At 51.9% G+C, this 25,613-nt stretch overlaps 1 protein-coding gene across 2 annotated transcripts in view; it reads left to right on the plus strand.

The window, feature by feature from the left end:
* The window catches only part of CPSF4L (cleavage and polyadenylation specific factor 4 like), a 228,903-nt gene that overhangs the window by 94,119 nt on the left and 109,171 nt on the right, over nt 1-25,613 (plus strand). For both annotated transcript variants that reach the window (XM_078650780.1, XM_078650782.1), the window contains exon 6: nt 3,177-3,219. In XM_078650780.1, coding sequence (XP_078506906.1) covers nt 3,177-3,219 — 43 coding nt within the window. The remainder of the gene's footprint in view (nt 1-3,176; nt 3,220-25,613) is intronic.

Consider the following 25,613-nt stretch of genomic DNA (forward strand, 5'->3'; position numbering starts at 1 on the left):
CGAGTTCCCTAAAGAATGGAAAGCAGCTCAGATCTTGCCTATTGGAAAAAATGCCAAACTCCCCCCGGATGTTGTCACTACTACCGCCCAATCTCTCTGCTCCCCCTGCTATGTAAACTATTAGAGAAGCATATGAATAAACATCTGTCCAGCTTCATAGAATCTTCCAACTGCCTAGACCCCTCACAGTCAGGATTCCGGCTTAGACACAGTACGGAGTCAGTACTGGTGACAGTCACTGACAACATCTCAATGCTGGCAGACAACGGTCAGGCAGTGATTCTTATCCTGCTTCACCTGTCTGCAGCATTCAACACCATCTCCTATCAGATCCTATTGGAGAGACTCAGAGGAATAGGTATCGTGGGGAATGCACTAACATGGCTGACTAATTTTCTGGCCGAGAGAACTCTAACCATCAACTTAGGCCCTTTTAGATCACAGATCACAGACCACCAATGTCACCAAAGGAGTCCCCTAGGGCTAGTGTCTGAGTCCTACCCTATTTAACGTTTGTTACTCCACTCGCGAACCTACTAAAAAACTCAGGGTTCATACCAATCTCCTATGCTGATGACACATAACTGCTTCTTTCCTTTGATAAAAATAACACCAGCATTCAGGCTACATTTTCAGAGAGAATGAAAAACATATAGGACTGGATGAGCAACAACTTCCTTCAGTTAAACACAGAGAAGACAGAAATCATGTTATTTAAAGAAGCAGTAATAAAGTGGTCCCCTAACTGGTGGCCAGGAGATCTGGGTACGGCCCCATCCCCAAAACAAGTGGTAAAGAACCTAGGGGTTCATATTGACCAGAAGTTAAACTTGGAGGAACATGCCACTTCTACCACCAAAGCCTGTTTCCACACACTAAGTCTTCTGGGCAAAGTCTTCCCCCTTCTTCCACTGTCCACACGGAAAACTCTGATACAAACACTGCTCACTAGTCGCCTGGACTACTACAATGCGCTGCTGATTTTCAGCCAAGGAATTGTCCTTAAACAGACTGCAAGTGGTCCAGAATACGGCAGCACGACCAGTGACCAACACCCCCTCCCGAGAACAGCTTCACTTCCCCTTCTCCGCAAACCGCACTGGCTCCCTATTCGCAAAAGGATCAGATTTAAAATCTGCTGCATAGTCTACAAAGCCCTTAACAATCTGGGACTAAAGTGTATTGCTGACAAACTGGTCCGATATACCTCCTCACGGACCCTTCGATCAGGATCCAAAGACCTTCTTCTTAGGCCTTGTAATAAACAGGCTAGGTTGGGGGGAAATCATTCTCGTTTCTAGCCCCACTATATTGGAATTAACTGTCTATCCATCTTCAACACTGCACCAACAACACATCCTTCAGAAAGTTGTTAAAAACTGCACTCTTCTGATTCCCATGTTTTGATAGCCAAAAGGCCGCTGCAGCGCAGAGATACCACGGTTGGGGTGATTCAGGCGCTTTACAAAAAACATAAATAAATAAATAAATAAAAAATAAATAAAATCATAATTGCTGCGCTGGATAGTTTTATTAGTTTAACTCTAATGTATTAGTACTTTCAATTCAAAATGTGTTTTCTGTAATGGAGGTGCACTACCACACCATGCATAGTCTACACTATGCCACTTCACACTAGTCGACTCTCTGCCCCTCCCCACTCTCTGCCCCTCCCCACTCTCTGCCCCTCCCCACTCTCTGCCCCTCCCCACTCTCTGCCCCTCCCCACTCTCTGCCCTTCCCCACTCTCTGCCCTTCCCCACTCTCTGCCCCTCCCCACTCTCTGCCCTTCCCCACTCTCTGCCCTTCCCCACTCTCTGCCCTTCCCCACTCTCTGCCCTTCCCCACTCCTCCACTCTCTGCCCCTCCACTCTCTGCCCCTCCACTCTCTGCCCCTCCACTCTCTGCCCCTCCACTCTCTGCCCCTCCACTCTCTGCCCCTCCACTCTCTGCCCCTCCACTCTCTGCCCCTCCACTCTCTCCCCCTCCACTCTCTCCCCCTACACTCTCTCCCCCTCCACTCTCTCCCCCTCCACTCTCTCCCCCTCCACTCTACAACCCTACATGACACTCTTTGGCACTCTTCTCCACTCTATACCCCTCCACTCTACGCCTCTCCATGACACACTATGGCAGCACTCTACTCCACTAAATACCAATCCACTCTACAACACTACTCCACTCTAGGACCCTCTAAGCCACTCCACTCTAAGACACTCCATTCCACTGTATGCCACTCCACTCTGTCACTTCACTCTAAGCCACTCTACTCCACTCTAGGTCACTCTACTCCCCTCTAGGCCACTCCACTCTACAACTCAATGCCGCTCTACTCTATGCCTTTCTGCTCTACTCTGCTCTACAACACTCAGGTCTATGACACTTTATTCTACTCTGTGCCCCTCCACTCCCCTCCACTCTACCCCATCCACTCTACTCATCTCCACTACACTACACAACACTCTAGTCCATAACAATTCACAACATTCCAATCCGTGCCACTCTGCTCCACTCTTTGCCACTCTGCTTCACTCTTTGCCACTCTGCTCCACTCTTTGCCACTCTGCTCCACTCTTTGCCACTCTGCTCCACTCTTTGCCACTCTGCTCCACTCTTTGCCACTCTGCTCCACTCTTTGCCACTCTACTCCACTCTTTGCCACTCTACTCCACTCTTTGCCACTCTACTCCACTCTTTGCCACTCTACTCCACTCTTCACCACTCTACTCCACTCTATGGCATTCCACTCTACTCCACGGCATTCCACTCTACTCCACTCTCCTCTACAGCACTAAGAGCCACAACTGAACAACAGCCACGCTGGTGTACAACTTGACTAGAACACATAGGCAAAGCAAATAGCTCTTGCACAGGCGAGACCTACTGACTTTGCCAGTGCTCGTTATTCCAGATATTCAGTGTGCATAAATTATTTTTTTCTTATAGAAGTTACTTTTTACTGTAAATGTTCAAACATCTACGTAACATGCACTGTAACCACAGTTTTGCTGTTTTCCAAATGTTAATAATTCAGTGTACATGATACTTGGCATGTTTATAACAAAAATGTCTTTCGCTTACCCAACAAAGTCCAAATTACTAGAATAGTTCACAGAGAACAGTCAGCCCTGGCCAATGCGTTTTTAAAGGTGTTTTTCTGTACTTTTTCTCCTCAGTGCCAAAATCGACTTGACATTGTGTCATTCTGATCACACGAAGGTAAGAGATTGGGGAACGCTTTCTGTGCAGGCGCCGCACATTGTGCCCTTGAACTAACCTCTGTTTTTCAGGCCTGTTGTATAAAAAAAGCTTCATAATCCAAAATACCTGGAAAGAACCAGCCGTAAGATGCTAGGCTTTTTATTTTTGGAACCAAAAAAACAATGTTACTGCAATAACATGAATTAGTAATCTACCCATTGTCCATTTAATAAGAACAGAACCCCCCCTTAATAATTTGTGACCCGTTTAATTTGCTTTGGTATACACAGAAAATGAAATTTCGTTTGTATCAGCTACATGCTTTTTAGGTCTTGGCTAGCGTAGGCTGCGCACATACGCAGTCTCGCTGGCGAGATTTAATGACTTGTAGTAGCGAGGTTAAGCCCCGCCCCTCTTCTCCATTGGATGGCCACCTAAACGCTGGCCAGCCATTGGAGAAGAGGTCCGAGTGACGTTCTTCTTTGTATCTAAGCCCCGTCCTTTTCGGATTGGGGGGTGTGTTTTTGACTTTCCTTCTCCCCTCTTCTCCATTGGCTGGAATTTAAACAACAGTCAAAAACACGCCCCCTAGTCTGAAAAGGATGGGGTTTGCTGCCTCTCGAGGACACAAACTTTGTGTTGCCAATGCTTTAAGCCCCCTCCTTTTCAGAATGGGGGGCGTGTTTTTGGATTTCTTTCTACATTCTTTGATGTTTTTAGGTCTCCGCCTACGTGAGCTGGCGAAGACCTAAAAACATCAAAGGATGTAAACAAACGCCTAGTTCGGAGCCTCATCCGTCGATCTAGAAAAGGGATTCATTATCAAAGGCGCTTGCTGTACAGTGGTTTCAGACTTGTGGATGCTAGGAGTGCATGTCAGAACGTGACTGGAAATGCACAACAGTAGTTGCGAAAAAAACAGAACGTCGTTTACAAAACAGAATTTAGACAATGTATACACATCAACATGCGTTAATAAGTGGCAGGTATCTATTTTAAAAATGTGGAGCCTTTTAAAATGTATCAATGTCGAATCGTTATATACCTGAATATAACTAATTAATTGAAGTTCAGTTTATTTGATCTGTAATTTAATAAAATATTTCGATTGCGTCTGTTGTCGATCATTGACTTGTTAAAGATTGTGCCTTCACAGGGGAGAGCAGTGGCTGCTGACAGGGCTCTAGTCCGCTCTCTATGTCTACACCGCGGGCTCTACTCGAAGTGTTGTCAGTTGGGGGTGTGCTCGAGCGCTGGGCCCAGTCTGTGGTGGTTGCGAATTGGGCAAGGGGTTGGGGACTAACGGGAGAGGGCAGGAGCGGACGCCTGGGAGAGTGGGTCACTCCACACTGATCAGCGGTGTCAGTTTCAATGGGGCCAGAGCCAGCAGTCTTCGAGCGGACATGAACGTATCCCGCGACATGTGCGGGACGAGAAGTGCCCGAGAGGACGGGACGGACAGCAGCTTTTGAGCGCTGCCCCCTGCCGGTGACTGAGCCGCCAGCATAGCCATAGCCGTGTCAGCTATCTCTGCAGCGCAGAAGGTGGACGGATTCACGCGCAAATCTGTGCTCAGCGCCAGAAGCGCTCCCAAGGCTCGTCGCAGTTCCGCAGTCAGGGCAGTGTGGTGGAGTTCTCACCACTGCCGCAGCTCCGAAGTGAGGGGGCCTTATGTGTGTACTGTGCAGTTGGAGAGGAGGCTTGTAAGGCGCTTCCACTTAGTATAATAGTATAATTTGTACGTCCTCTTCTGCACTCTTTAACATGTAAACTCAGTATGTGATGTGAAAGTAGTTTATCCAGTTGTGTTCTCGTACCTATAGTTTACTGCTCCTCTCTGTATCAGTTATGGCCTGTCATTTCCAAAATACAGGAAAGAGCAGAACTATGCTCTATCAGACCAACGACAATTTGAGGATCAACGGGATTATTGACGCAATTCTGGCATCCCCCGATTTTGATTCGAGAGCTAACCGGTCAGTACAGAACAACTAAGTAACTGGACGAACATTTCTCACCATAGGTTTAAAACGCTGCTGTAAACGTCGAGGTTTGTGCTTGAGTGGACGGGAATGTCAAATCAAGTGCTCATGTACAGGCTGACACCGTGTGTTCTAGATACAATTAGTTTTTATAAATGCATGTATAAGTGAATATGAGTTTCTGCTGGGTGACGCCTTGTTCACTCTTCTGTCCACTTAGACACAGACAGGCCAGTAACACTTTGTGTACGACTTTACTACATCATGTGTGTGGCTATGTGTGTGTGTGTGTGTGTGTGTGTGTGTGTGTGTGTCTCTGTGTGTGTGTGTGTGTGTGTGTGGCTCTGTGTGTGTGTGGCTCTGTGTGTGTGTGGCTCTGTGTGTGTGTGGCTCTGTGTGTGTGTGTCTGTGTGTGTGGGTCTGTGTGTGTGGGTCTGTGTGTGTGGCTCTATGTGTGTGGCTCTATGTGTGTGGGTCTGTGTGTGTGTGTGTGTGTGGGTCTGTGTGGCTCTGTGTGTGGGTCTGTGTGTTTGTGTGTGGCATTTGCGAGAGATTAAGCTATTGGCATTGTAAATGACAATGCCATTTATTTATCTGTTTTCAAAACCAACACATAAATAAAAATGTTGTCATTTACAATGCCAATAGCTCTAACTTTTGCAAAGGCGAGACCGTTGCACTGTAAATGCTTGTTTAAATGAGATATTCAATCGGGGGAGAGGGGTGTCAACGCCAATGGAAGGCAGAAGTAAAGGATCCACTATTTGCACTCGAATTAAAATGCTTGATGGTGTTGTGGGGGCCCTGTGAAATGTGTCTTTCAGATCCCTTCCAGCCTCAAACTTTTATTGTGCAAAAATTGCAGAGAATGGCTGTTATGTTTTTTCAATCCAGTTCCAGAGTTGTACATTAGACTCCTGTCAAACAGTGGACTTGGAAACAAAGATGGCACGTATGATTAATAAGAGAAATTATTTATCAAACGTTGTTAGATCATTTGACTGTGTGTGGCCACATGAATTCGACTGAAAGAGCTGCTTCTCCATCCCCTTAGAGCTTGTGAAACACAAACCTTTTCTGTGGGCATCAGTATGAAAATATAACCTCCAAAGCGCAGGTCCACTAGCGCATAGGGGATTCAGAGGATTCCTGAATGGCAGAGTAGTGCTGAGAAAGAGTCGCCCAGAATGACCTATCCTCGGCCCTGCCGGCCTCTGAGCCATACTGCCTTCTTGTGAACCCTGGAGGTGTTTTGTAAGTCCCCTGCCTTATGGGAGATTATGTTGGTGTCTAAGATTTGGAGGTCAAAGCTTGAGCTTTGGATACATATGTAGCTTGTGAGTGCCAGGTCCGTAGAAGAATAGTAGTAGCCTTTCCTACCGGTCATGTGCATACAGGGCATGACAGCAAACGGTTAGGGCGTGTTATTACGTCCACCCTGCCAAAAGGCTAAATAACCTGCTCATAGAAGTGTGAAGTCCAGTTTAGTGAGTAGGAGCTTTGCAAGCAGGTGCAAACAGCCATGTAAATCAATTGCCTAAATCTTTACTCCATATACAGCGTTTCAAAAAATCACACTTAGGTGGGAAAGCTTTCTTTCACCTTGTCCCATTTTATTGGAATCAACTCCCCATTCATCTTCGGAAATGCCTCGATCACCTTCAATTCAGAAGGCTCCTCAAAACTGCACTGTTCCAAATCTTTTTCTCTCTCTCTCCGGCCTACTGCAGCTCCTCCATAGCGCGGAGATGACCCTTTGGGGTGATTCAGGCGCTTTATAAATAAATAAAATAAATAGGTAATAGTATGGAGTAAGCTGATGCCAGAAGCGTAACCAAGGCCCTCGCAATGTGGGGGCCCCGAGCTCCAAAGAGACACCCTGGCCTGAGAGCTCCTCAGTAAGTCCGGAAGGGGGCCCCTCCATGTACTTTGCAGGGGTGCTCCCTCAAGTTTTGCTATGCCACTAGCTGGGGCATGGGATATGCTGGAGAACACGCAGCGTTTGTATGAAAAAAGCACACAGAGAAAAGGACAGCATGCATAGGCCTGCAAGTCAAATTCTCGGTCTATGCAACTTGCTAGATAGACCCTCAAATGTCACTGCTGATCTTCAAAGCGTTGCACTTCCCAGAATCCCTCTAAGGAAGAAAAGGAGGCAACAACTTACATTGTACGAATTATGCGATATTCTTATTGCACAAACCTTGCCAAAAAACAGCCGAGCACTGTACAGAGTCCAAGGCAAACACCCACTCAAAAAGGGATTGGTGGTTTGTCTAGTTTGAGGGGCAGGGGCACCCCTAAACTGTAGTAGTCCTGATAGTTATGGAGATATTGTTCCTGATCTTGGAAACATAGATGGAGAAGGCTTATTGTTTTGATTTTATTTCTTTACACTTTTTGATCTTCAGTTGGATGGTGTCCTGGCTGCCACTGGAGTCATGTTTTGCCATTGCCACTGGAGTCATGTTTTGCCATTGTGCAACATTCCGTCCATCATCTTGTGTGTTTTGCTATTCGCCCTATGTGGGAAGGGTATGCCCAGATGTGAGTCCTGTGCTCACTACGCCACTGGAGTCAAGCTATCCTGGTTGATAGCCAGAAACCGGTCCTAGGATGCTTGATTCCGGTCCAGGGAAGACTTGACTTGGCAGTTTGGGTTGGACTGTTCCCATGAGTCACAGGGTCAAGACTGATTTGCATATGGCCATGTCTCAACTGGGGTGGTGTGGAGTGCAAAAAAACGATAGATTTAGGCCCAGATCTCTGTACTGGGGTGAATGTATGACATTGTTCTGCATTCTGTCCATCAACTGTTGTTTTTGCCAAAATTACAGCAGCTGGCATGAAACAATGATGATCTCCCATTGAAACAACAGAAGATAATCCACAGTGATGCATAAAGCGGTGCAAAACCTGGAACATGATGCCTCTTCTAGATACTAAAGAATGGATGACCTATTCTCGTCACAGGAGTCCTCACCCTTTGGTCTTTCTTGAGTTGCACCCATCGGTCTTAGAGAGGGGTCAATGTAGGCTTTAAGCATAGTCTGCTGAGCAGCATCTGTTGGCAAACTGGATAACCCCTGGGCTATGAGTAACTGCCCAGAAAACCTGTATGCAAATAAATAAATAAATATGGAATGTCAGACTGGTAACTGGCCTCCCAACAGGAAGTATGCACAGTGGTGTGTGTGTGTGTCATTGCAGGTTGAGAAGGATCTGTCCCTTTCCAGATACCTAAGCAGCCTCAGATGTATCCCAAGTCCAGGCCCAAAAAGAAAGCCACAGATGTCGGATCATTCTGACCTATAGGTTCATTAAGGAATCTTTCAGAGGGGTGCTAGGAGATCTTTATACTGTATTCCCTACCTGCCTCCTCAGGATGACTGTAGCGTCCACACTGCCAATCCTATAGGTTTCAACCAATGATTACCTGGACACTTTAGACTAGAGTGCCAGCCATCCCTGGACAATCAGTGCTCTCAACCCACAACACCGGATTATTTTTTTTCTTCAAATTCTGTTTATTGAATTTCAAACAGTACAGAGGTATACAGAATACAGCAAGCATGATATATAAAGATGTCAAAGATATACAGACTGGTATATGCTAGTAATGAACATTGCTATTCTTAGTCCACTGTAAAGGAATGAAAAACATAACGGCTAGGGCGCTCGACCTCAGACCTGGGGCTCTGGGTTCGAGTCTCGGTAACGACGCTAAACATCCTGTGATTCTGGGCAAATCACTTAATCTCCCTGTGCCTAACAAAAATGAATGTGTGTGCTCATGTAACGTAACTGGTGCTATGTAAAGCGCTATGATACCCGATTCGGGTCAAGTTTGCGCTATATAAAACTGTAAAAAAAAAAAAAGAGGTGAGGGGGACATGAAACATAATGAAAAATGGTCACCCAGCGGAGTCCTGGTGCAACATTCACAGTTTAGGTGGTGACTTAGGGGGGTCCATTTCATGCAGAAAATTGGAAAGTATATCCGTTATTGGTCAAATCAAAGCAAGATTAGGTGGCGCCCTGCCTTATGGCGCAGAAAGTATAGTCTCTGCCCCGCTTCGTTTATTTTTCGCTGCATCCACCTGGGTGTAATGTTGAGCCCAGTACTGGGCGAGTCCAGTGGGCGAGTCCAGTACTGCAAAAGTTTGAGGGGTTTTGTCTCTCCCTCCCCCTCTAAGCGTGTGAGCAGTGGGCCGGCCTAGCGTATGCGCAGGCGGCACGCTTGCTAGTTAATAAAAGCCCAGGGCTCTGGGCGTGGCGGCCGTGCAGTCAGGGCCGGCGCTAGGCATGGGTAGCATGGGCAGCTGCCCAGGACCCCTCCGAGCCGACCAGCATGGGGCCTCGCACCTCTAAGGCCTCGCTGCCTTGGGCCTCACACCTGTGATGTAGCGCTGCTAGGCCCAAGGCCTCACAATCAATTGTAGGTAGCTCTGGAAATAATAAGTGAAGGGGCCCACTTTCCTCCGCACTGTTCCATGATTGTCAGGCACTGGGAAGGGCGCCTCATCCCTGGGCCTCGCAGCTCTACACCATAAGTGCGATGCTCGGGGAACAAAGGGCCTCTCCCAGGCTAATCACGATCCGCACTGCTCACACAAAGGCACTGCAGGACAACCACAGTCCTGCACTTGTAACCCTTTCAACTCTCTTTCAGCCCTCGATGAGCTGTGAAAGAGATGCTTGTGGGCGGCAGACAGGGACGCACAGCACACGAGGTGTCAGGCACCAAGCAGCTTCAGTAGAGCCTTAAGCTACTGGGACACAAACAACCTTTTAAATGAATTAATGAAACCTATACTCAGGACGTGTACTGAGGGTGTGGCCTGTAAGGTTATTTTAAAGTGCTGTCACAATTGTAAATCAAATTGTGCGGCAGAGTTCACTAGAGTTCACTAGATTATGTGGTAAAAACAAATTATGCAGTGTAATGCAGTACATTTTGTCATAATATCACTTCATTATTTTCTCATTTTACACTTGGTAACACTGTCGATGCATAGGCTGCCCCTCATTAGTATCAGTTTAACACTCAAATATAGTAATAAGCAACAAATAGGTAACCAGTGAACCTTTGAAATGGGCCTTTAATCGCATGGCAACATGTGTTGCTAGGTCTTAGTAACTTTCGAATCGGTTGAGCAAGAAACCTTTTTTGGGTTAAAATCTGTAGATTATGTAGCAGATGTCGGATTATGTGGCAAATGCGGCGAATCCATAACTATGGGAAAACCACCATGGCCACCCAATTGCATAGTTTCAGTGGTCCTGGCTATACATTTACCACTGTATTGCATTTAGGTGAATAAACCACTTGACTGGGCACTTCTCTCCCAGGTAATATTAAGGGCCTAAATATGACTTTGGCGATATTCCCTTGGAGCGCCACACCAGCGCTCCGCGGTAGGACTGCCAAAGCCGTCCTCACACCGCCTGCCATATTACAACTGTAATCCTTGCAGCGAATGTGCTGCAGCAGCCCCACTGCAGTGCCTTTCTAAGGCTCATAGGAGAGCCTTAGAAAGACACCACTTTGGGACCACTGCAATACGTTCTTGCACGGGAAGGAATGCACCATGTTATGCATTCCTTCCTGTGAAGGAACTAGGTGTGCAAAAATACAGGGGGCCACATCATGTGCTCCCCTGCATGCACGCCCATGCACAGAGGCACATGGGGCCCTATTAGGGTTCCCTCTATTGTCTCACCACCACCCTCTTCATGGCAGTCTCACCACCATGTAAAATATGCATGGCTGTGCTGCAGTGGCACCACCAGCATATTGCAGCCTCTGAACGCTGCGCCACAGCTGCGGGATCACAGATCCCCAGCTGATGCAGCTGTCTGGTGGCAGTCCAACCACCAAAGTCGTAATATAGCGGATGGACCGACACAGTGACTACGGCATTTCAAAGGACCGCCGTAGTCATAATCAAGCCCTTAGTCCAGGTTGTAATCCCATGCTTTTTAAGCAGTTTTTAAATCGAATAAAAATACTTTTAATCTTTTCAAAAAGGGAGCACCACAATAAGTTCAGAAAAGTGATTGCCCAAGAGCACATAATTTGTCCAAGTGGGAGGTGGTGCAAAAAATAAAATTATATTAACAAGAAGTTATTATCATTGAATTTTTTTATGCGATTATCTGAGCTAGGTCGGGGCGGGGCTGAGGTCACCAGAGCAGAGTGAGGAGTGGTTTACACTCCCTAAGTGCGCATGACTGTTTGGCTGGCCCTTTTGGCCCGGCCAAACAGTCATGGGCACTTAGCATGTTCTCCACCTGGCTGTGTTGCACAGCCCAGTGGAGAACATGCCCATGCTCCCAGGCACAGCTCAGAGTGGCCTGTATGGCCGCTAAGGCAATCACAAAGCTGCTCATGCAGAGTCGTGATTGGCTGGGAGAGTCCAAGATCCTGAGTGCTTCCGGTGCTGAGAGAAGAGGATGGAGGATAGACGTGCGGCGGCAGTGGGGAAGGAACGTTTATTTTACTTATTTTCCTCCCCGACCACCCCCGTTCCGAGGCAGCTGCCACTGCATTTCCTATGATATTATTTTCTGTGATTGCACGCTGTATGCTAATGAGTGGGGCCTCACACAATTCCTTTCTGCCCGGGGCCCCCAAAGTCCTAGGACCGGGCCTGAGTGCAGTAGCCGGCCACTACAGTGAACCATATGTGTGCTGTGCCTTATTTGTACAAGTGCCTACTGCGACACTACATTGGCGACGAGAGGTGGTCTCGCTGCCCCGCCGTGCCCACGCGTGTCCCGACACTGTTTGCCCTGGGCGCCGTCTCGTCTGCCGTGCGGCCACGTTCGGCCCGCCTCACATGCCAGCTCGCGCCGCGCGGCGCTGTGCCCTCCCAGGCCGCGAGCGTGTGAGGCCATCTGTCGCCCTGCCCCGGCCGGGCCCAACATCCGAGCGTTGGTCCCCCATTTCCAGCACTCGGTCTCCTGCTGCTGCCGCCGGACGCCCCATCCACCGGCTGCTCGAGCGCGCACACCCGGCATCAGCCCAAGCGAGATCCCGGCCTACAGGAAGGCTGCAACCGGAAGTTGAGAGCGCGACCAGCTCCCAAAGTCAAGGGCTGCCTCTCGGCCTGGCGCCGCACCCCAAGCAAGCCGCCGACGCCTCCAGTCAGGCCCGGCATTGCTGCGCTCCCCGGAGGAGAGAGGGGATAAAGGATTCAAATCCCCGACGTCGAGAGCCTGCCATTCCTCACGCATCTCGCGTGTGCGTGCCCCCTGCTATTTCTCACGCATTTCGCGTGTGCGTGCACCTGCCTGGAGCATCAGAGCCGGTTTTCCTGCACATCTCCTGCTGGTGGGGAACAGTAGACCCCGCAGTACACCTCACTTACCACGCCCTGCGCTAGGCGTCCCCTGCCACGTGACAAGTCGGCCTGCGCCCTCCACGCTGGTCCCTTGCAGTCATGACCACCATACCTCCCCTGGAGCCGTTCACGATCACATGCCCACCGCCGTTGCAGGCTGTGAGGTGGAAAAAGTGTGTGGAACGCCTGGAGAACTATTTTGACGCGGCTGAAATCGCGGATGCGCGGCACCGTGCCATGCTGCTGCACCTTGGAGGAGAGGCAATCCACGACATAGCGAAGGATGTGGTGGAAGGTCGGCCACCGAGAACGTACGCCACGATGCGCGACACAATTACCGCGTATTTCGAACCTTTCGCCAGTGCTGACTACGAGAGATTCTTGCTCTGCCAAGCCCGCCAGCTCCCGGAAGAATCAGTAGATGTCTTCTACGCCAGATTAAAGAAGTTAGCCAGCACATGCACCCTCCCGGATGCGGACGACGAAATCCGCGCTCAATTCATCCAGGGCTGCGAGTCATCGAAGCTCCGTGAGAGGGTATTGGAAGTGGACAACATGCCCATGCGCGACATCCTTGCACTGGGGCGGTCTAAGGAGTTATCCAAAGCCAGAGCCGCGCACATGGAGCCGAAGCCGGAAGTCACAATCAAGACGGAGCCTGTGTGCGCCCTCAAGACGGACGGCCCGGATAACCGAACGAATCAGCCCCGGCAAGGAAAACCGAAACCAGCTCAGTCCTCACACAGCCGCACCTGTGCATGGTGCGGAGGTTTGACGCCTCACAACGGAGCGTGCCCGGCACAGGGCGAAATCTGCAGCGCGTGTGGAAAAGCCAACCACTTTGCAAGCGCGTGTCTGTCGGCGCCAAAGAAGAAGCAAGGTGGCCCACCCAGAAGGGTAAGACAACTGGAACCATTACCCAACACCCGACCAGCAGTGACATGGACGATGACGAAGCCGACACTGCCTCCGTCCATGTCGTGCGAATGCTTAACACCCTGGCAGCTACACCGTCCGCAGCACCCATATGCACTGTTAACGTGCAGGACCAAGCAGTGGCAACTTTGATTGACACAGGTGCGACAATCAATCTGATGGCAGCCAGCGTATACCAGACACTGGAGATCGCACCAGCTCTCCATTCTACAAGAGTACAAATATACGCCTACGGCACTAGTCGCACGCTAATCCTATGCGGAATGTTCCACACGGAGCTGTCCCATGACTCTACTCGCCTACAAACCAAAATCTATGTGTCGCGAGAAGGATCTGGATTGCTGCTTGTTTGTAGAACAGCCCAAGACCTCGGATTAATCCATTTTGCGCCCACAGTCCAAGCCCATAGCATTGAACATATGGTGCGTGAACACCCATCGCTGTTTGAAGGAATCGGTTGTTTAAGGGGACCGGCCATCCATCTCCACATAGACAAGTCGGTCGCCCCAGTAGCTCTCCGACACCAAAGCATTGCGTTCTACCTACGACCCAAGGTAGAAGCAGAACTGCGTTTGCTCGAGCAGGCTGGAATCATGGGTGTCGCCCAACGTAGTAGCCAGAAAACCGAAGCAGCCCGACACCGTGCGGATCTGCATCGACATGCGCATCCCCAACCTCGCTATCAAGCGTGAGCACCATCTGACACCAACAATAGATGACATCATTGGGGAGTTCTCTAGTTCGAAATGGTTCTCCAAGATGGACCTGAGGTCTGGGTACCACCAAATCCCTTTACACCTGGATTCACGCCCGATCACCACCTTCTCCACTCACGCCGGACTGTGGCGATATACCCGGCTCAACTTTGGTATATCGAGTGCAGCGGAGGTGTTCCAAAACATCATCCAGGATGTCCTGCAAGGGCTAGACGGCGTCCTGAACGTCAGTGATGACATCCTGGTTCATGCACCCACCCTCGAGCAACACATCCAACGCCTCCAGGCAGTATTCACCAGACTTCAAGAGCGAGGCTTAACCCTCCACCGAGAAAAGTGCGACTTCCTGCGTAAGGACATTAGCTTCTTTGGCTACCGGTTTTCTGATCAGGGAATCGGCCCGGACCCAGAGAAGGTCAAGGACATCCACGAGGCTCTCGCCCCGACATCTGTGACGGCCGTCCGCAGTTTTCTCGGAATGGTCACCTACTGCGGACGGTTCATCAAGGACCTATCCGACCTCACCGGCCCCCTTCGTGACCTCACAAAGTCCACTGCCACCTGGGAGGGGGGCCCAGAACAACAGGAGTCGTTCCAGAAAACCAAGGCTGCACTCTCGGCGGACACAACTCTGGCCTATTTCGACCCTCGGAACGAATCACAACTCGTGGTGGACGCCAGCCCGACAGGCCTGGGAGCGGTGTTAACCCAGCAACAAGCATGCGGGGAATGGGCCCCAATCGCGTATGCAAGCCGAACCCTCACACCAACTGAACAGCGATATTCGCAGATTGAAAGGGAAGCCATCGCCATCCTGTGGGGGTGTCGGCACTTCCACATCTACTTGTATGGACACCCCTTTGTAGTAATCTCTGATCACAGGCCCTTGGTTCCACTCTTCCAGGGGACCTCCTCCCGTCCTCCTCCTCGGATCGAAAAATGGGTGCTCCAGTTACAGGAATTCCAGTTCACCGTCGAATATCGACCAGGCACCTGAAATCCTGCCGACTTCCTGTCGAGACATGCCCGCCCAGTTACCGATTCAGAAGCGGCAGAAGCCGCGGCTACGGAGGAATACGTCAGGATGATCGTGGAAAGATCGAGGCCGCTGCCGATCTCTCAGGAGGAAGTGGCGCGAGCCACAAAAGACGACGACTGCCTGCAGATGGCCATTCAGGCCCTCACATCGGGCAACTGGAAGCCACTCCAAAGCCCAGAGTCCTTCCGCATGCCAGGAACCCAGGCAACGCTGAAAGCTCTACACCAAGTCCGAAACGAGCTGTCGGTATCTCCAGAGGGATGTCTCCTGAGAGGTCCTCGCCTGGTACTACCCGAGTGTCTCACCCAACAAGCAGCCCTCCTAGCCCATGGTGCGCATCAGGGCATAGTAAAGTCGAAGAACCGCCTTCGCAGCAAACTCTGGTTCCCGGGTCTGGATCGGATCGTGGAGTCCATCGTCCAAAGGTGCCCAGTGTGTCTGGCAACCAGTCTGCCTGACCACCCTGCTCCAGTAATCACCGAGGAAGGGCCGACATCCCAGTGGGAACGGGCCAGTGCAGACTTCGGCAGCCTCCCAGGCGGGAAATACATGTTTGTCGTAGTAGACAATTTCTCACGGTATCAGGAAGTAGAGATACTTTTGTCCACCGCTGCCACCGAAGTCATACCAAAGTTGGAGAAAATCATCGCCACCCATGGCCTCATCGGTGAACTGAGCACTGACAATTGGCCGCCTTTCAATGGCGCGGAGCTGGGGGAGTACCTGCTGTCTCACAGTATCAAACACCGACGCGTAACCCCAAGGTGGCCCCAAGCAAATGGGGAAATTGAATGTCTCATGAGGACCCTAAACAAGACTATCCAAATATCTCTAGCGGACGGCCAAAGTCTGGAACTCGCCATCTACCAATTCCTGCGGGAATACAGAATGACTCCCCACTGCACAACTGGAGTCCCGCCGAGCCGTCTCTGTTTTGGCAGAGTAGTCACAGACACTATCCCACACCACCCAACGTGGGCAAAATCCCCGGCCCCACTGAACCAGTCCATGGAACGAAGAACAAAGACAAATGCAGAAGCGTCCCGCCGAAGGAAAGCCATCAACAGCCCGATCGAGGTTGGCGACCATGTGTTGGTAAAAGATCACGACCCCCGAGGAAAGTTCAGTTTACCATTCGAATTGGACCCTTGGACCGTAACACTCATCAACGGTACCATGGTCACTGCATCCCGGCGGGGAGAGAAGGTCACGAGAAATGTATCGTTTTTCAAAAGGGGCCCAACGGATGGAGACGGAGAATTCCCGGGACCGAGAAGTTGCCACCAGGACACTCCGCAGGGTCCAAGCGGAGGGTCTGCAGGTGACCAGCCGCCCCGACTGTCCAGCCCAAGGATCGACCCTGCCACGCAGGACCAGGAGGACGGCCTGTCGCAAGGAGCACAGAGCGGCCAGGATCCGGCTGAAGGTGACTGTTCTGAGGACATGTTCCAAACCCTGCCGAGCCGGGGCAGCCAGGGCAGGTATCAACTGCGGCCCTGCCCAAGACCGTCCCAGAGGTACCGAGACTTTGTTGCCCGCTGCCGGCCAAGGAAGCAGAGGGACCTGTATGCAGTCAACATCAAGTAAGTCTGTTCCAATCTGTTGTGTGGTTTACAGAGACTGAAACGTTGTGACAGACTATTCCATGCATGTTGTTGTTATATGCAATGTTTTTCATTTCTAGGTAAAGGAGGAATGTAATGTTGAGCCCAGTACTGGGCGAGTCCAGTACTGCAATAGTTTGAGGGGTTTTGTCTCCCCCTCCCCTCTAAGCGTGTGAGCAGTGGGCCGGCCTAGCGTACGCGAAGGCGGCACGCTGGCTAGTTAATAAAAGCCCAGGGCTCTGGGCGTGGCGGCAGTGCAGTAGCCGGCCACTACAGTGAACCATATGTGTGCTGTGCCTTATTTGTACAAGTGCCTACTGTGACACTACACCGAGCATAGAGATACAGTTCAAGAGAGGGCCAAAAATCCTTAGGCCTGGAGTTTATGGGCATGAGCTCCACGAAGGCAGCAAGTTGTTCCTGAGAGTACGATGTGTCTTAAAGCCAGTCAGCTGCAAGCAGCAGGGAGCGTCTCTACCCTATCGCATTGCAACTCTGCGCTTGGGGAGTAGAAGGGTTGCTGTCAATTTTCGCATTTCGGGAGGCACTTCTTTGACATAACCCAGCAGCGCAGCTCTTGGAGTGCGCTCAAGAGGTAGTTCCGTAATGTCGTCAATCATTGCGAATATGTCTGCTCAGTAGTCAGAGATTCCCTGACTGTCCCAAGCGAGGTGTAGAAAACTCTTGGGGGGGCAAGAGCAACGTGCACATCGTTCATCTGTACTCTGGCCCTTCCTGGATAGTCACTCAGAGGATGTGATAGAGACGATGGATGTATTTGAAGTGAATAAGGCGAAGTCGATAGTTGGGGGGGGGGGGAAGAGTGCAAGTGCTTGGGCGCATCAGGTGTGCCACTGTTCTTCTGTAAGGGGAGGTGTTATGTCACTGCTCATCGGGGTGTGTATTTGCGCAGTGTTCTGCATCCCTGCATAGAGTCGCGTTATAAACTTGTGGGTAGAAGGGCTAGTCGGATACACCTCAAGCACTTGTAGGTGGGGCATCTGGGAATGAGGCATGTATCGCCCGGGTTGCAGCGTGTAGTTGATAATATGTAAAAGTGTCTAGTAAGTTGTTATCTTCACTTTGTAGCGCTTGCTGAGGTGTCCGGATAGATCGCACTCATGGTTGTATGTTGCAATTTGTGCAACCTAGAGTGTGTTCCAGGATTGTAAGTGATGGGGAAGGAAGGGCGTCCAATGAGCGGCACAGATGGATCAATGAGATGCTCAATGCTGGCCTTATTTCTAAGCTCGTGCCACACCCAAACCGTACATGACACAGTGTCCATCTGCACTCACCGGTGCCTAGCGGTCATAAACATCTCCATCTGAAGAGGGCAGGGCACTGCATGGTCAGATTCAGGGGCCGTGTGGGCAAGGATGTGAGCATGGAACAGCCAGTGGTGGGCAAACTGGGCCTGGCCACTCAAGTAATACAAGTCCAAATCAGGAGCACCCAAGCATCCTTGCTCTAAGTATGTGTCATAATCTCCCATGAGATACGTGGCTGTCCACCCACCCATGCCAAAGAAACGAGACGCATTCTAAGCTTTCGGCGGAAGTGCAGTAGTAAGGCAAGCGGCAAGTGGATGAAGAGGCAGAGGAATTTAGGGAGGATAATAATTTTTGCAATAGCCAAGGGACCAGTTAGGGACAAGGGGAGTCCCCTCCAGCACTCAACTCTCTCATCCAACCATGTAAGCATTGACCATTGAGCGTCCTTGAATCATCAATGTCTCTACTGAACCAGACTCTGAGGTACTTTATGGGGGCCATCGGCCCAGGCAAGTGGGAATTCTGAGGTGAAGGGTGATGTCACAGCTGTCATTGGGAAAATAAGCAACTTCGTGTAGGAAGGGGGAGTCTCTAGTTGGCGCAGTGCAGCACTGGCGACAAGCAGGGACTCTCTCTTCCCCGTCAGGGCTGAGGGCTACCTTCAAGACAACCTCTGCTTACCCTCTAGGTAGTGTGGCTTAAGCAGTCTTAGGCTAATCTCTGGGGCATATAGGGTTAAACATTTGCAATATTACACCATCACAACCAACCCACCACACAATGACACCAAACTGTATTTTGTAAAAATATATACTCTTTATATAAATTTCAAGCAGGCTTGTAAATACAGTCTTGGTTCACTTTCTTGAATGCAGGTTCCAGTTTACTTGTAGCAAAACAAAGTCATAGTGTCCTACAAATGCGATGTCTTCTTATTCCCCAAATATGATATTGTTGGGGACTTCCCTGTTCAACGTTCTCGAAAGGCGGGATGTCTGCTGAGGCCTTGGTGCGCCTCTGGTAATCAAAATGGCCCGACCGGCCCGGGCTCACGCTTCTGGCGGGAGCGGCGGCAGGTCTGTTCACGTCCGCCTCTCAGTGCGAGCCGCACGGCTGTGCGCGGCTGGCGGGGGAGAGAGCGGGGGCCCTGGGAGCGCTCCACACGCAGCTCCGAGGGCTGCGCTGGCCAGAGGGGCGGTGCGAGCGGGACAGGTCAAATGCTCGTACCGCGGGGCAAACAGTACCTTTGGGAAACTTGAACCAGGGTCGAGGCAGCAGGGTCCCAGGTCGGCTCGGTGATCCTCGTCGCGGTGTCTTCCTCCCTGGGCTGGAGCGAGCGACGGCTCGGCTCGGCTCGGAGGTTGGCGTAGCAGTGCGGGCCGGGTCACCGGGACAGAGCGCCTCGGGGATTCTGACAGGAGGTGGCACACTCAGTGGGCGGCGATCCTCGGAGCAGGCCTCTATTAATCCAGGCGACGTTCAGGCACCCCACGCAACAACTGTTTCTCGGACAGCGGCGGCGCGTTCAGGGGCACCAGACACGAAGGGGTGCAAGCAGGCACCGGGCGCCCCCTCTCTTCACGTTGCGAGCTGCGGCTCGGGGTCAGTCACGGTGCTCGGACCAGCTGGGCTGGTCTTCACGATGTTTCTGGGCCAGGCAGGCGGCAGTCACTTTGTTTAGAGGGAGGGCAGCTCCCAGAGCGGTGCTAAAGAGCGTGAAGGTCACAGCGCGCTCCGCTTTCTCCTGGAGAGGCTCGCAAAAGGAAACCAGCGTCCCACAGTGGTTCTTCTGTCAGGGGGTAGCGCCCACTGTTCCTGGGGCGCTGGTCAGGGGGCAAGTTCACAGGCAAGCCCTTGGAGATCTTCCAGCAGAGTTTGGCACAAAGTTTCAATAAAGCAAAAGTCTCTTGTAGTCTTTTCTTTCCTCTCCTTTGGCAGCAAGGCACCAGACACAGGCCAGAGACAGCACTCCTCCTTGTAGTCCTTCCAGGTCCTTCTCTTCGGGCAGAGTTTCTTCTGTAGCGCAAACAGGATCTAATTTACAAGGAGCAGGGCTCCTTCTTTTATACCCAGTTTCTTTTGTTCTAGCAAGCCAGGGGGGCCTCTGCATAACTGCTCCAGTCTCTGAGCACTTGTTGTGGGTACTTCTGGCTTCTGCATTCAGTGTGAGGGCAGGCACATCAGCCGCTCCCCAGGGGGGCGGAGCCGGCATTGTGAGGACAGGAGTAGCCTGAGCACTTTGTTGACAAGCTTCGGTCCTTCCTGGGCCAGGTGCAGGCTGAGTCATCAGTCGCTCCCCAGGAGGGCGGAGCCAGCATTGTGGAGGCAGGGGCACAGCCTGATGCATCATTCAGGGGAAACTCCCACCACCCACTAAGGTGTCATCCTGCTAATCACTACCTGTCAACTCCCAGCCCTGTCACTCACACACACCAGACAGTCAGATCCACATCCAAGCAGAGGCGGGCTGAAATGGTTAGGCCAGCAAATGCTAACTTTCTAAAAGTAGCATTTGCAAACCCAGGATATTAAAATAAACTTTACTAAAAGAAGTATTTTATTATTCTGAGTTCAGGCATACTAAACATGAATTTCTACCATGTTCCCTGAGCCTGATGGGATTATAGAGTGTAATAATTCCAGCAGCCCATCTGGCCTAGAGGGGAACTGGTAGCCTTACAATAGTGAAAAACGAATTTGGCAGTAATTCACTATTAGAACATGCCACACACATCAGGGCAGGTTCTACCTTACACTTACAATGCACCCTGCCCTCAGGCCTACCATAGGGGTGACTAATATGAAGTTAAGGGAAGGTTTAGGGGCTGGCAAGTGTGTGCACTTGCCCAGCCAGCATGACAGTACCAGACTGCACGCAGGTTCTGCAATGGCAGACCCTAGACACATTTTAAGGCTGCTTCTGTGGGTGGCGCAACCAGCGCTGCAGGCCCACTAGCAGTATTGGCATTCACAAGCCCTGGCACTCCTGGTGCACTTTACTAGGGACTAACAGTAAATCCAATGAACCAATCATGGACATCAATCACAGGTACACTTTACAGTAGGGAGCACTTGCACTGCGGCACGGGTTGACCGTGGCGCAGTGCCCTGAGTAGCAGACACCAGCAAAACATTTGAGGCACAACAGCAAAAAAGTGGAAGGGAAACTCACGCCAAGGTGCCAGGTCTAACACGTGTCCCCTCCAGCTGAAATGTGGGGGGAACTACCCTTCCCCAGGGAGTTCCTCATCACTAAGGCGGAAAAATCTGGACAGACCATCAGCGTTGGCGTGATCTGTGCCAGGGCGGTGTTCCACCGTGAAGTCCATACCCTTTAGGGAGATGGACCACCTCAACAGTTTTGGGTTCTCACCCCTCATTTGCATCAACCATCTGAGGGGCCTGTGGTCTGTCTGAACCCGGAAGTGAGACCCAAACAAGTAGGGTCTTAGCTTCTTCAGCGCCCAGACCACAGCAAATGCTTCTCGCTCTATTGCACTCCACCTACTTTCCCGTGGAAGTAACCTCCTACTGATGAAGGCTACGGGTTGGTCCCAGCCCTCCTCAGTCATCTGTGAGAGAACAGCCCCTACACCATGCTCTGAAGCGTCTGTTTGCACTATGAATTCCTTGGAGAAATCAGGAGCCAGGAGCACGGGCGCCGTGCACATGGCAGTCTTCAGGGTGTCAATCAATCAATCAATCAATCAGTGACACTTATAAAGCGCGCTACATACCCGTAGGGTCTCAAGGCGCTGGGGGGGGGGGGGGGGGTGCCGCTACTGCTCGAACAGCCAGGTCTTCAGCTTCTTCCTGAAGGAGAGGTGGTCTTGGGTCAGGCGCAGGTCGGTCGGGAGGGAGTTCCAGGTCTTGGCGGCCAGGTAGGAGAAGGACCTTCCTCCTGTAGTCGTTCTTCGGATGCGGGGGACGGCGGCGAGGGCGTGGTTGGCTGATCGGAGGTGGCGTTTGGGAGCGTAGAAGTTGACTCGGCTGTTGAGGTAGCTCGGGCCTTGGTCGTGTAGGGCTTTGTGTGCGTGGGTGAGGAGGCGGAAGGTGATTCTTTTGTTGACGGGGAGCCAGTGAAGGTCTCTCAGATGTCCGGAGATGTGGCTGGTTCGTGGGATGTCGAGGATGAGTCTGGCTGAGGCGTTCTGGATCCGCTGGAGTCTCTTCTGGAGCTTGGCGGTGGTACCGGCGTAGAGGGCGTTGCCGTAGTCCAGTCGGCTGGTGACGAGGGCCTGGGTGACGGTCTTCCTGGTCTCGGTGGGGATCCACCAGAAGATCTTCCGTAGCATGCGTAGGATGTTGAAGCAAGCCGAGGAGACGTTGTTGACTTGCCTGGTCATGGAGAGGGAGGAGTCCAGGATGACGCCCAGGTTGCGTGCATGGTCTGTCGGTTTGGGTGCGGTGCCCAGGGCGGGAGGCCACCAGGAGTCGTCCCAGGCGGAGGGTGAGGAGCCCAGGATGAGGACCTCCGTCTTGTCCGAGTTCAGTTTCAGGCGGCTGGTCGTCATCCACTCGGCTACCTCTTTCATCCCTTCGTGCAGGTTGGCTCTGGCGGCGGCGGGGTCGTTGGTCAGGGAGAGGATCAGCTGGGTGTCGTCGGCGTAGGAGATTATGCTGAGGTTGTGTTTGCGTACGATGGCCGCGAGGGAGCTCATGTAGACGTTGAAGAGGGTGGGGCTCAGAGAGGATCCTTGGGGGACGCCGCAGATGACTTCGGTGGCCTCTGACTTGTACGGTGGTAGGCGGACTCTCTGTGTTCTTCCGTCGAGGAAGGAGATGATCCATTCCAGTGCCTTCCCCTGGATTCCGGCGTTGTTGAGGCGCTGTACTAGGGTGCGGTGGCAGACCGTGTCGAAAGCCGCGGAGAGGTCTAGGAGGATGAGGGCCGCTGTTTCTCCATTGTCCATCAGGGCTCGGATGTCATCGGTGGCGGCGATGAGGGCGGTCTCGGTGCTGTGATTGGCTCGGAAGCCGGACTGTGAGGGGTCGAGGGATCCGTTCGTCTCGAGGAAGGCGGCCATCTGCTTGTTGACGGTCTTCTCGATGACTTTGGCTGGAAACGGGAGGAGCGAGATGGGGCGGTAATTCTTGAGGTCGGTGGGGTCCGCTGTTGGTTTCTTGAGTAGAGCGCTGAGTTCGGCGTGTTTCCAGCTCTCAGGGAAGATGGTGGTGTCGAAGGATGTGTTGATGATGTCTCGCAGGTGGGGTGCGATGACAGCGTCGGCCTTGTTGAAGACGTGGTGAGGGCAGGGGTCGGTCGGTGATCCGGAGTGGATGGAGTTCATCGTGCGGATGGTGTCTTCGGTGCTGAGCGGCGCGGGGGTGTCCCACAAGGTCAAAAGCCTTCTGACAGGTGTCAGTCCAAATCACATTCCTGGGCTGCTTCTTAGAAGTCAGCTCTGTCAAGGGGGTCACAATAGTGCCATAGCCCTTGACAAACCTCCTGTAATACCCAGTGAGCCCCAGGAAGGCTCTCACTGCAGTCTGGGTCTTGGGGGGTTCCCAAGCCAGGATGGTTGCAATTTTGGGTTGCAAGGGTGCCACCTTGCCACTCCCCACTTGGTGTCCCAAGTACACCACTGAACCCTGCCCAATCTGGCACTTGCTTGCCTTGATTGTGAGGCCTGCCTTGTGCAGCGCCATCAACACTTCCCAGAGGTGCCGCAGGTGTTCTGGCCAGGTACCACTGAACACTGCGATGTCATCCAGGTAGGCGGCACTGAACTCATCCAGCCCAACCAACACCTGGTTGACCAACCTCTGAAAGGTGGCAGGGGCATTCTTCATCCCAAATGGCATAACCCGGAACTGGAAATGCCCATCTGGTGTGGAGAATGCTGACCTCTCCTTTGCCCCATCGGTCAAGGCGATCTGCCAGTACCCAGACGTTAAATCAAACGTGCTGAGGAACCGGGCAGCCCCTAGCCGATCAATGAGCTCATCAGCTCTGGGGATAGGGTGCGCGTCAGTCTTGGTGACTGAATTGAGTCCTCTGTAGTCCACACAGAACCGGAGTTCAGGTGTGGCTCCCGGCGCAGCAGCCTTTGGGACCAAGACCACGGGGCTGGACCAAGGACTGCTGGAAGACTCAACCACCCTAAGAGCAAGCATCTTGGAGACCTCCTCCTTGATGCAGGCCCTGACCCTGTCAGTCACTCTGTAAGCCTTATGCTTCACAGGTAAGCTGTCTCCTGTGTCCACATCATGGACGCACCAATCTGTGACACTAGGAACCAGGGAGAACAGATCTGGAAACTGCCCCAGCAATTGGCGGCAGTCTTCCTGTTGCTCAGGGGTCAGGGTGGGTGAGAGGTTAACTCCATCCACTGACCCATCTTTCTCACAGGCCACTAAGAGGTCAGGAAGAGGCTCAGACTCCTCTTCCATTCAATCATCGGTGGCCAACAGCATGCCCACTTCGGACCTTTTCAAGTGGGGCTTGAGGCGGTTGACATGGAGGACCCGTAAAGGGTTCCTGGGCGTCTTCATGTCCACCAAGTATGTCACTGAGCTCTTGCGCTCCACAACCTCAAATGGGCCTGTCCACTTATCCTGAAGTGCACAGGGTTCCACTGGGGCCAAGACATACACCTCTTGTCCAGGCTGAAGCTCTACCAGAGTGGCATTCTGGTCGTACCACCGCTTCATCTCCTCCTGGCTTGCTTCCAGATTTGCCTCAGCAAGTTGTCTGAAGCGCCTGGTTTGGTTTCTGAAGGCCAGCATGTAGCTATATACATTCTGGGGAGGTTTCCTGGGAGATTGCTCCCAGCCTTCCTTTACCAAACTCAGTGGTCCTCTCACGGGGTGACCATACAGCAGTTCAAAGGGGCTGAACCCTAGGGACTTCTGTGGCACCTCGCGGTATGCAAAGAGCAGGCATGGCAAGAGGACGTCCCACTTACGCCTCATTGGACCTTCCAGGCCCATGATCATGCCCTTCAGGGTTCGGTTGAATCTCTCAACCAACCCGTTTCCTTGGGGATGGTAAGGTGTGGTGAACTTGTAGGTTACACCACACTCTTGCCAAAGGGACTTCATATACTTGGATATGAAGTTGGTCCCCCTGTCGCTCACCACCTCTAGAGGGAATCCCACTCTGGAGAAAATTCCCATCAGTGCACGCCCCACCACGGGGGCCGTCACTGTCCTCAGAGGGATGGCTTCAGGGTACCGGGTGGCATGATCCACCAAGACCAGGATGAACCTGTTGCCCATGGCTGTCTTGGGGTCCAGAGGCCCAACAATGTCAATACCCACTCGTTGGAATGGCGTACTGACCACAGGGAAGGGTTGGAGGGGAGCCTTGTTCTTCCCTCCGCTCTTCCCACTTGCCTGGCAAGTTGGACAGGTCCTACAATGAGCATCTGAGCTCTTGTGCATTTGGGGCCAGTAGAAGTGGGTGACAAGCCTGTCATAGGTCTTGTCCATCCCCAAATGTCCTGCTAAAGGCACATCATGAGCCAGTCCCAGTAGGAAGGCTCTGAACTTCTGGGGTACCACCAGCACACG

Source organism: Lissotriton helveticus, chromosome 7, assembly GCF_964261635.1.
Source record: "Lissotriton helveticus chromosome 7, aLisHel1.1, whole genome shotgun sequence".
NCBI lineage: Eukaryota > Metazoa > Chordata > Amphibia > Caudata > Salamandridae > Lissotriton > Lissotriton helveticus.